This window comes from Brassica oleracea, chromosome C9 (genome assembly GCF_000695525.1).
Source record: "Brassica oleracea var. oleracea cultivar TO1000 chromosome C9, BOL, whole genome shotgun sequence".
Classification (NCBI taxonomy): Eukaryota; Viridiplantae; Streptophyta; class Magnoliopsida; order Brassicales; family Brassicaceae; genus Brassica; species Brassica oleracea.
In genome coordinates, this window is record NC_027756.1 from 36,134,614 (window position 1) to 36,146,574 (window position 11,961).

At 36.3% G+C, this 11,961-nt stretch overlaps 3 protein-coding genes across 4 annotated transcripts; 2 read left to right on the forward strand and 1 right to left on the reverse strand.

Annotated features, from left to right (window-relative positions):
• The first annotated feature begins 934 nt into the window (after positions 1-934).
• On the forward strand, positions 935-4,578 carry LOC106319276 (metal-nicotianamine transporter YSL3). Of its 2 annotated transcripts, none has more exons than XM_013757557.1 (8): positions 935-1,087; positions 1,473-1,530; positions 1,618-2,030; positions 2,120-2,292; positions 2,714-2,811; positions 2,917-3,057; positions 3,143-3,450; positions 3,537-4,578. In XM_013757557.1, the coding sequence occupies exons 3-8, from the start codon at positions 1,655-1,657 to the stop codon at positions 4,463-4,465; spliced, it is 2,025 nt and encodes a 674-aa protein (XP_013613011.1). In that variant the 5' UTR covers positions 935-1,087; positions 1,473-1,530; positions 1,618-1,654; the 3' UTR covers positions 4,466-4,578. The 2 variants fall into 2 exon arrangements, with proteins under 2 accessions (XP_013613011.1, XP_013613012.1); XM_013757558.1 differs by lacking the exon at positions 935-1,087 and adding an exon at positions 1,118-1,247.
• Positions 4,579-6,162: 1,584 nt separating this feature from the next.
• On the forward strand, positions 6,163-7,382 carry LOC106318209 (cytochrome b5). Its single transcript, XM_013756087.1, has 4 exons — positions 6,163-6,341; positions 6,432-6,532; positions 6,772-6,838; positions 6,934-7,382. The coding sequence occupies exons 2-4, from the start codon at positions 6,446-6,448 to the stop codon at positions 7,182-7,184; spliced, it is 405 nt and encodes a 134-aa protein (XP_013611541.1). The 5' UTR covers positions 6,163-6,341; positions 6,432-6,445; the 3' UTR covers positions 7,185-7,382.
• Positions 7,383-7,447: 65 nt separating this feature from the next.
• Positions 7,448-10,158, reverse strand: LOC106318207 (GTPase-activating protein gyp7). The gene is made up of 5 exons (XM_013756086.1): positions 9,579-10,158; positions 9,255-9,387; positions 9,125-9,174; positions 8,984-9,037; positions 7,448-8,914 (listed from the first exon to the last, which is right to left on the reverse strand). Exons 1-5 carry the CDS (start codon positions 9,788-9,790, stop codon positions 7,753-7,755), a joined length of 1,611 nt encoding a protein of 536 aa, XP_013611540.1. The 5' UTR covers positions 9,791-10,158; the 3' UTR covers positions 7,448-7,752.
• Between the last annotated feature and the right edge of the window lie 1,803 nt (positions 10,159-11,961).

Here is an 11,961-nt window from a genome sequence, read left to right on the forward strand (position 1 = left end):
TTTTTTAATATAATACATAAATTAAATATTTATAAATATATTTATATATGTTTATAATATTGTAAAAACTGAAATATAATATTATAAGATTAATTCATGTATAAATATTAATATATCAAATATAAATATTAATAAAATTTAAAAATTTAATGTATTTTAAAAATACGGATCCGGATCCGGATATCCGGACCTAAAAATTAAGATATCCGGATCCGGATTCGGTTTACACGGATCCAAGATTTTACTATCCGGATTCAGATCCGGGCACCCCGGATATCCTATTTTCGGAGCGGATCCGGAGCGGATCTCGGATCGAATCCGGATCTCGGATAATAAGTCCCATGCCTAATTTTTGGTGCGAATTAAATGTATTTTCGAGTTTTCATTTAAGGAGGGGCAAATTAGTCATTTACCATCCATCTTCTTCCTATAGGGTTTATTTCTCTGCAATTTCAATAACGACGGCTGCTAGTTTTTTTTCCGATTTTCCATCATCTCTTTGTTTTTTCTTGTTGTTTTAGCACCTATGTCATAGATCTTATGTAGAACATTTGGTTTCTGGGTTAAAAAGAACAAAAACTTGAGATTTCTCCTACCATCCGATTTTTTTCCCGGATAGATTGAAATCGCCACGGTCCACAACCGTTTAACGTTTATCCGCCGCGTTCTCGGACCAAACCGCTGCGTTTTAGAACAAGGATTTTTACTATGTAACATTTATTTAGTTTTCGTAATGACATATATCAAGGTTGTATGGGTTTAATTAATAATTAGCCTCCAGGTTTTTTTTTATGCATAACTTTTGAAAAGTTTAAAAGTTAAAAAATACTATTAAAAAGTTTAGTCCCTTAATGATTATTGTACTACATCAACCCCAAAAAACGTGTATCTTTAGTTTTGTATCTTTTGTAGTACTGATATGTCAACGTGCGGTACATAAAAACGTTGATCTTTATTAATCTTTTTAATTTTAAACCTTTCTTCTTCATCATCTCTGCTTCTATATATCTTTCCATAAACACCAAATCCCTTTTTAAAAATATACTACTGCCATTCTTGGCGATTAATTCTTTGGTCTTCGTTCCGTGTAAGCATTTAATGTATTGGTTTTGTTTTTCTTCTATCTCTTTGGGAAATGCAAGTGTGGTCTTCATGTGTACCTGTTTCATCTACAAGTTCACTTTCTCTTTCATTTTTCATTCTCTTGTCTTCCCCAACAAGAACACAAATCTAGTTTGAGAAAAAGGGTCTGTTTAAAAAAACCGATCTTGTTACTGTTGTAGATTAATTCTGATTCCTGAGTATAATCCAAAGTCATTAACTTTATGGATTAGATCTCTAAGCAAAAGAGATCATTTGCGTCATTTGATTCTATTCTATGGTTTAGCTTTTACAGATTTATGCAATAGATTAAAATAATCTTTAGATTTATCTTTTTCTGTGTGGCTAAGTAAGTAACTGTTCTGTTTCAGATACTTTGGGCGTGGAAAGCAAGAAAAATTGTCAGAGTAGGACTGATCCGTAAAGAAGGTACCTTTTTACATATGTCTCGTCATCCCTGAAAAGAGCAAGTTTTTTAATTGATATTAAAGAATCTGTCTTTTGGGTTCTTCGTAGAGTTTTGAAACAAAAAAAAAACAGAGACTCTGTAAAAATGAGGAGCTCCTTGATGATGGAGAGAGAAGCAAGAAATGAGACCGAGAGAGAAGAAAGAGATGACTTGGAAGAGACTCAAAACGAAGCAGATGAGTTCAGGTCAATTCCTCCATGGAAGAGTCAAATCACTTTCAGGGGAATCGTTGCAAGCATAATCATTGGTATTATCTACAGTGTGATCGTGATGAAGCTAAACTTGACCACAGGTTTGGTACCGAACCTAAACGTCTCTGCAGCACTTTTAGCCTTTGTGTTCCTTAGAAGCTGGACCAAGCTTCTTACCAAGGCAGGGATTGTGACTAAACCGTTTACTAAACAAGAGAACACAGTGGTCCAAACATGTGCTGTTGCTTGTTACAGCATTGCAGTTGGAGGTAATTTTGGTGAATTTTTGAAAACATTTTTAATGATGTTTAATCAGCTTTTAATTGGTTGGTTGAACTTGTGTTTGTGTGATTTGCAGGTGGGTTTGGTTCATACCTACTTGGTTTGAGCACAAAGACTTATGAACAGTCAGGAACTCACACTGAAGGGAATAGTCCAGGAAGCACCAAAGAGCCTGGGATTGGTTGGATGACTGCTTTCTTGTTCTTTACTTGCTTTGTTGGTCTCTTAGCGTTGGTTCCTTTAAGAAAGGTAGATAGTTACTATTCCCTCCATTCCATTTAGATATATGTTTATAAAAAAAATTTTGTTTCACAAAAATAGATATTTCATGTTTTCATATAGAAATTGTAAACTTTAAGAAAAATTAAATTTATTGAATTACTATTTGTTTAAAGTTATTGAAAATTGATAATAACAAAAAGTAATGCCTTTATAAATAGTGTTTTAATGTATTTTTTTATTAATACGTGTGAAAATATTAGAAAATTTTATATATAAAATATATTATTTTTTACTTGTTTTGTTGGTCTTGGCCCGGCCTTCGGGGTCACTATGGGCCAGGCATGGACTACTAACCCCGGTTTGGCTTGTTTGGTCTAATCCCAACATCTTTGTTTGTTGGTTAGGTCTAGACTGCTAAAATTCGTTATGGCTTTGTTTTGTTAACCAGATCATGATCATAGACTACAAGCTGACATATCCAAGTGGAACAGCTACAGCGGTTTTAATCAACGGTTTCCACACTTCTAAAGGCAATAAAATGGCTAAGTAAGTATGAAACCTATGTTTTTCGTACTCTCTTGCTCTCTTTAGCCACTACTTCTCACGTTTCTGATTTGAATAAAACAATTTGTTTGCTCTGTTTCTATGCAGGAAACAAGTGTTTGGGTTTGTGAAGTATTTCTCCTTTAGCTTCATATGGGCTTTCTTTCAGTGGTTCTTCACTGGAACCAGTGGTACAGAGTGTGGATTCATTCAGTTTCCTACTTTTGGATTAGAAGCTTGGAAGAACTCGTGAGTTTTCATTCATATTTCTATGTACTTAACACATCTCAACTGATCAAAACGGAAACTTGATGATCTTGAAAATACTCCACAGATTCTACTTCGACTTTAGCATGACATACATTGGAGCAGGAATGATCTGTTCCCATATTGTCAACATATCTTTGCTTTTCGGCGCGGTTCTTTCCTGGGGAATCATGTGGCCTCTCATTAAAGGTCTTAGTGGAGATTGGTACCCATCTACTCTGCCTCAAAGCAGCATGAAGAGTCTCAATGGTTACAAGGTGTTCGTATCTATCTCATTGATCCTCGGAGACGGGCTTTACCATTTCATCAAGATACTTATGTTCACAGCAAGAAACATATACTCCAAGTTAAAGAATCACCACTCTGGGAAATCTAGTAAGTATATATATAATACCGGAAACTATTATTATAGTCGTTACTATATAGTTATTTCGTATCTGATTGGAGATATTTTACCGCAGATTTGGAGAAAGACAAACAATCTATTGCAGATCTCAAAAGAGATGAGATCTTTGTAAGAGACAGCATTCCTCTATGGGTTGCAGCAGTTGGATACGCAGCTTTCTCTGTTGTCTCGATCATCGCCATCCCTATGATGTTCCCGGAGCTCAAATGGTACTTCATTGTCGTAGCGTACATGTTAGCTCCATCTCTAGGTTTCAGTAACGCCTATGGAGCAGGGCTTACAGACATGAACATGGCTTACAACTACGGTAAAGTCGCTCTCTTCATCTTAGCCGCTATGGCAGGGAAACAAGACGGTGTAGTCGCGGGACTTGTCGGATGCGGGTTGATAAAATCCATCGTCTCGATATCTTCAGACCTAATGCACGACTTCAAGACAGGGCACTTGACTCTGACTTCACCGCGGTCGATGCTTGTGAGCCAAGCAATCGGGACGGGGATCGGCTGCGTCGTGGCTCCTCTCACTTTCTTCCTGTTTTACAAAGCCTTCGATGTTGGGAACCCTGAGGGAGAGTATAAAGCTCCCTACGCTTTGATATACAGAAACATGGCGATTCTTGGAGTCGAAGGCTTCTCTGCTTTGCCTCAGCATTGTCTGCAGCTTTGCTATGGCTTTTTCGCGTTCGCGGTGGCTGCTAATCTCGTCAGGGATATGTCGCCGGAGAAGATAGGGAAGTGGGTCCCGCTGCCGATGGCTATGGCGGTTCCGTTTCTTGTCGGAGGGTACTTCGCTATAGATATGTGTGTTGGGAGTTTGATAGTGTTTGTGTGGAATAAGAGGGATCGAGTTAAAGCCGGTTTGATGGTACCGGCGGTTGCTTCCGGTTTGATATGTGGTGATGGGCTTTGGATTTTGCCGTCGTCGGTTCTTGCTTTGGCCGGTGTGAAGCCTCCCATCTGTATGAGCTTCATGCCGAGTAAATAGGTTAAGTTTTTTATATGAGTTTTGCTAGTGTTAAATAGCTAAAAAATGTTTTAATAAATAGAGTTTGAGAGAAAGAGAGGTTATATAATTCAATAATTATGTATACAAATAAAGACGTCTTAAATAAATTTTATAATTTACTTTTTTTTTTAAATGCTAAGGATTATTTAATTTTTATATATTACGAACTCACTATTTCAGAATAAGAATAAATTAAAGAGAATCCCTTCTATACTAAAGCGCAAGTCACTTAACGAGATTAAATCTGGTACATGGCAAAACTTTATAAAACAAAAAATAAAACAAAACAAAAAACATTTAAATTCTTTTTATCCTTTTTTTCTGCAATCCAAATTTTTAACTGCTCATATTCCTATTTCTTCTCAGAAAACTAAACCCACGTTAACCTTTTTTTTTTTTGCTAAAATAGTCACGTTGCCTTACATATTTTGAAACTGTTTTTTCATCTCCTTCTCCTATATAAGTTGCAAACCAAATCTACTTTTTTCTACATTGTCTCTCTCACAAACAAAATTTATATTCCGTTTCTTCAATATTTTTTTTTTACTTTTCATTTGTTGTTAAATTATCAAAATTAAGAACTAGATCAAGTTATCAAAGGAAGATGTAAACCAAGTTATCCAAGGAAGAAGTAAGTGTTTCATTGTTATCAATCTTATGTTTCCTACAACAATAATATAACGTGTACATTATCAATTTTATCCCTGTGCAACCATAATCAGTGTAGGTTTTCTTTGGCTTATAATATAAATCTAGATAGCAATTTTTTGAATCTGTTTCTCTCAATTATATTGTAAAACTCTAATACATATTTTCTATAGATGGATAAAATAAATCTGAAAAAGATGACAAGAACCTGCAACTCTGCTCAACCATCTCAAGATTTGATGAATCATCGAGAAGAAAAAATGTGAGATAAATGTGCGTAGAGGGTGAAACGTGAGATATATATATATATAGGTGATTAGAAGGTGAAATATATGTTCTATGTTCATATTTAATCTTAAAATCGTGACAGTTTTTTTTAAAAAAAACTGGCTGAAATATATATATGTTCATATTCTATTAATTTTAAAATAGTGTCGGTTTTGTAAGTTAAAAATCATAATATATATTTTCTTTTGAGAAAAAAAATCATAATATATGTTACTATATTGTAACTACTCACTCACGTTTATTTATCACAAAACCTAAGTAATTATACTAGATTTGATATTAATAAATTATAGATAAATCCTTTTTTTTTAAACAAAATCTTTTAAAAATATGTATTTTAAAAACAACATCAGAAATTCCGTAACATCCTATATTTTCTTTAATATTAGCTATGTCAAAATATTTATAGGATGTGTAAAAATTTAAAATTTATTTTAATTTTAATTTATGATAAAAAGTTGAAAATATAATAGATTATGCACGGGAGTACACTAGTTAAAAATAAAGTAGCAAATATTCTCAAGATGAGAAAGAAAAGATTACATTAGAACCAAATATGAGAGATTTCTTTCACCTTTCCCCAATTTGCTAAACTTTTATTAATTTCTTTTATTGGTCGCAAGAGAATTAGTGAAAGAGCACACTGAAACCACACGTCATATTGCTATCGGGGAGACGCTAGTTTCTTTGGTACGGCGTAGACCATAAATTAGATTTGAACCAAAGTCCAAATTGATCTGCGTTCAAAAGTCAAACCGCAGCTTGACCGCAACTACCCTCTATTCAACAAAACATTTCAAGGGTAGTTTAGTAAGTAACATTTTAATACTAGAAAGTTCTTAAGTAGGTGAAGAGTTAGTTACCCCACGAGGTGCTATCGCAATTCTGAATCTGAAAGCAGAAAGATCCCCCACCTTTGGTATCACGATCTTCTTCGAAATCATCATTCTGATTATTTCGATTTGAATCTGTCATTGTTACTTTACTCTACTAATCTTGATTATTGTAGATTTGAGGAGAGAGATGGCTTCAGAGAAGAAGGTTCTAGGTTTCGAAGAAGTTTCGCAGCACAACAAAACCAAGGATTGTTGGCTTATTATCTCCGGCAAGGTTAGTTAGGTCTTGTCTGAGAATTCTCTCGTCTACACGACATAGTGTTTTTGTACGCTATTGATTTATCTAAAAGCTTCGATGATGTGACACTGGAGAATCATGGTTTGATGTTTACTGTTGATAGTGATAGTTAGTTATTGATTATGACCCTTGATTGTGTTCCCTTCTTGAAGCTGATCTAGTTAGTGTCTGTCCATTAATGATTGATTGATGTCTTGTTCTTTTACTGAGTTTAGGTCTATGATGTGACCCCTTTCATGGATGATCATCCCGGTGGCGATGAAGTGTTATTGTCCTCAACAGGTTTTGATAAAAAGGATAAAATATTTATTATATAACTTTGGTTTCTTTATGTCTGATCCAGTTGATGACTGTTTCTGTTGCGGTGTTTGTTGCAGGGAAAGATGCTACGAATGACTTTGAAGACGTTGGTCACAGCGACACCGCGAGGGACATGATGGAGAAGTACTACATTGGCGAGATCGATTCGTCTACTGTTCCAGCGACAAGGACATACGTTGCACCAGTGCAACCCGCGTACAACCAAGACAAGACACCAGAATTCATGATCAAGATCCTTCAGTTCCTTGTTCCAATCTTGATCTTGGGTCTTGCTCTCGTCGTCCGTCAGTATACTAAGAAAGAGTAGAAGCAGAGAGAGGCTTGCGGCTTTGCTTCCCATTGGATAACTCTTTCTCATATCTCTGTATTTCGAAACCTTGGTTTGGTTCTAGATTGCACACCTCTGTTCTAAAAATTATTCTTGTTAGAACTACTATAAACCAATAATCAATGTGTTGTTAGTGTTTTCGTTGGTGGTATCATCTGGTTTCTTTTTGTGTGTTGATTGAGATGTGTTCAACTTTGATGATCAAATAAAAGAGTGTTTCTCTGTTGGTGCTAAAATGTGGAAACGAGAAATGGAATAGGCTACAATTTAACTTCGTATGATCCATACAATTGTGGAAAAAGACAGTAGCTTCAGACTCATCCCTTACATTTTTTCCCCGACAAGATATTGTCTTGTTCTTTTCATTACTATTACTACTACTACAATAAACGTTGATAGATAGATAGATAGACAGACAGTAGTATCGTGTTGGCTGAGAGATAAGCAAGACGGTAAAGAACCAAACCGTGATAACCTTAAAACCTTGACAAAACCGAATCCCGACGAGTGCAAGGTCCTTTGTGTAGTAGAGAGCACTTCATTTCCATCAAATGCTGAGAGATTGAGAGGAAAGAGTTTCGATCTTGTCATGGAGCGTCACAACAAGGTGATGCGCATCATCTAAAAGCTTCCAGACATCAAGCTGACCAGCCATGCTATTGCACTCTTCCACAATCTCATCCATACTACTGTACTTCTGTATGATCAGCTTCCTACGCAGAACCAACGCCGCGATCGCGTAGAGCAACAGATCATCTGTGGGAGGTGCCTGCTGCCTGATTCTGCTCCACGGCGACTTCCCAACTCCAGCTCTAATAGCAGCCTGATCAGCCCACATCACTTCCCATAGACAAAGCGTCTGCTCAAAGCTCAACTCTCTCCTAAACATCACAAGAACCATCCTGTAAACGAAACTGCAATCCTCGGCCTGGAGATTCTCCAAGTGCTTGTAAAGCTGAGAGTCTTTGGATTTGATGATCTTCGACACGATGCCAAGCTGTCTCTGGATCCCTGCCTCGTCTAGCCTGAAGTTATGCCGCGCTTTCTTCATGAAACCAACGAAGCACCAGAAGGCCTCGTGGTCCTCTGAGATGACAGCGAGGATTGGTGACAAGAGGTCGCTCATTCCTTGGCAGTAGCCTATCTCAGGGTCGTAGAGAGCATAGGCTTCGAGAATCGCAACGAGACGTGCGGCGTGGTAAAGCCTGCAGCTTTCTAAGTTATCATCGTAGTCTTTTAAACCGACGGACTCAGCCAAACCGCGAGCTTTGGTTTCTGTGATTGCGGTTGAGGAAGAAGAGTATGTAGCCCAGTCGGAGTCAGCACGTAAGGCATCAAGACGGATGATACGTTGCCACGTGGAGAAATCTTCGTGTACAGTGACTTCTACTTGGATCTCAGGAGAAGGAGTACTGGTCTCTCCAGAACTATTATTGTTATTACTATTTTCTTCCTCTTGTTTTTTCTCATCGCTGTATACAAAAGAGGGAAGAAGCTGAACGTCTTCGTTGTCTTCACAAGAGTCTGTGTCAGAAGAATCGGTGTTCACAGCAGAGACCACATCTTGATTCGTCATTGGTCCGGGAGTCTTGTAGTCATCCATGAATCTAACGCATTGATCGTCTGCTTCTTCCTCGAGATCATCGGTACTTCCATTGCCGCGCTTGAGAAGCATCTTGCACCGTCTCTGTAGTTTCTCATACTCCTTCCTACATTCAGTGATCCCAAACAATGAATACAATTATATAATACATCAAACCAGATCAATATTTGCTAACCTTTTTTGAGTATTCACGGCTTCTCTTTCTTCACTAGTACTATTCAAATCATAGCTGCCATAGAGAGAGAGAGAGAGAGAAACAAGTTGAGAATCTCAACATGAGGGAAATAAAGCAAAGGAGACTTGGTTCAAAACTCACACTCCGAGTAAGAAGAGCCAAACTTCTGCACGAATACTGGGATCAACACCCTACAATAAAAAGCATATAATCAGAACCACAGGTAGGATGAATCAAACAAGTATATAGTTGCTAGTTCAAAACTACTCACTCTGTTTCTAACTCTCTTCAGAAATCCAACTCCACCGTCACGGAGTTTGCCCTCCGGTGTAGATAAACTCCTCCATTGATGCGGCGTCAAAGGCCATTTTCTTTTCCGGCGAGACCACGGTGATTTCCGCCGGCTTTTAAACACAAGAAAGGAATCCAAGTCAAGCGTCGTTAAGCTAAAATCCACCAACATTGGTTGCTAAAATCAATCACTCTAACAACAAATGAAAGAAACAATCCGAACAAATTAAAGAAACTTTTTTTGTTCCAATCTCTAGAGACTTAAGATCACATCTAAATAATCCAAATCTAAAGAGGTACTTACCGATCGGACGAGGATGGAGACGATAGATTAGCCACAAAGAGAACAGATCGGAGATGGATCCACGACGACGAGGAAGCGGAAGACGAAGAAGACGAAGAGTTAGAGGAAGGAGGTGAAGTAGAAGAAGTAGATGGCAAGGAAGTGGAAGAAGGTAACGGAGAAGATGAGTTTCCAGACGACGTTGAAGTGTGGCTTCGCCGTAACGCCTTCATTTGATTCTCACCTCTAATTCTAAATCACAAACTCGAAAAGTCTCCGTCTTGCATCAGAGATCTACCAAACCTTCACTTAAAACAACGCCATTCTTCAATATCAAACGGCGAATCTCCGCCGGAACTCCGCCGGTGTCTGAGAAACGGCGGTGGGAATCCGGCATGAGAGTTCAAGATAATGACCGATTTGCCCTCCCCAATCACTATCTCTATCCCTGTGATTCGCTAACACGACATCTTCAGCACGCCGAAACTGAACAAAAAAAAAATGAAGATGAAAGAAGAAAGAAGAAAGAAGAAAGAAGGCTAAAGCACACAACAACTGAAGCCCATCTTAACCACTTTGCTCTTTCTTTTTCAGCTCTTGTCTTTTTTTTTTCCTCTTTTTCAAAACAACTTTAGGCGCGTGTACTAGCGCGTTCGCTTTAAACATGCACGCGCATTAAATCTTCACGCGATACGGTAGGTGAATTCGAGTGATTTAACGTCGTCGTTTGGTTCTAGTCGTCGTTCGTGGATTTTTACGCGATAAGTATCAACAATCGGGAGTGACCAACAAAGATGCGCCACGTGTCGAGAAACATTAAAAGGTCAAAAGCTAGAGATTCTCATTGCGTCTCAGACTTTACCGCGGCTTTTTAGGAACATAATGATGATTAATTTTGGTAGATCTTCAAGAAAAAAATTAATCTCTGCTAGAAAAAGACAAATCTAATCATCGAATGTTGTCCTAATGGACCTACATCTACTCAATGTAGATTAGCACCATGGCTATGAATGCAAGTGTATGGTGCTTGCTCGTACCAAAATACTCTATTTTAGAATAGTTTTTGTTTGGAAAATAGTTTTTGTTTGGTAGGATATTGAAAATGTGTCACAACTCTATAGCAATTAGCAGAGAAAATGCTTCTTACATATAAACATACAGTCCAAGTGTCATCTGAGTTAGGATATATTTTCTGGTCTGATGTTATAGATAAGAGAAAAACGACATTATTTCTTCTTTGATACATTTTTAGTCATTACTCAATTCATTAACAATTATCAATCACAAATGACTGATTATATGAAGATTACTTGTCAATTAAACTAAAGTGTAAATGGTGATTACTGATTAGTAATCACTACTAGGGAAATGATTCATTCTCAAATATCAATTAGATGATATGTAAATCAAACCTTTATCTAAGACAAACCAAATCTGCAGTAGCCATTTCTTTTTAGCATATTTATACATAAACAGTGACTGGAAAGAATTGATTTTGTTTTTTGGTCACTGGAAAAGAATTGATTAATATGCTGTTTATTGTGTATTTTGTTGTCACTTGTGAGTCGTTAAAGTGTAACGGAACCGAATAAAGAGAAAATAACTATGCTTTTTTCTTTCTTTTTTTTTTGACTGACATAAAGCAAAAGATATCGTATTAAATGTAGCCGCGTATGTTATCAAACAAATACTATGGAATATAATTAGTATTAAATTTACAAAGCATATGGAATAGAATTATTCTGATAATGTACTAGTTGTATTTTATTTAAATATTACTTATGAAAATATACTTGCATGTTCTTGGGACTATAATTGTCCTTAAATGATATTCCGATTAACAAAGAAGAGAAGCTAATGAGATTTGAATGAATAGATTTAGTTCGTTGGATAGAGAAGACTTGCAAGACTAGTAGCCAAGTTGTTGGTATATAATAACATTACTAGGATAAGACGTTAATTTATTTGTATATATTATCGATAGTTTTTTATATATTTGATCATTTTATTTATATATATAAAATATTTTTTGTTGTTATTATATAATTTCATTCCGATGGATCGGATCAATTTTTATTAAAAATAATGGAACAAAACTATAATTAATACATCAAGGGTTGATCGGATTGGACATTAAACAAATTATGACATAAAAACCTTATTTTTTTCATCGAACACATTCTTGAAAAAAGTGAACAGTATTGTTTTCACAGTTGAATTATTTTGACTTTTATCTTCCATATGGTTTTGAAAGCTTTCAAATCAACCATCGAATTGATACATGTCATTTTAATGTTTTTAGTCATATACTTAAGGAAAACTTACATTTTTGTAATTTAAAGTCGTTTTAAAAAATTCAAAATATAACATATAAGAAAAAATCTAACATATAAGAAAAATATAA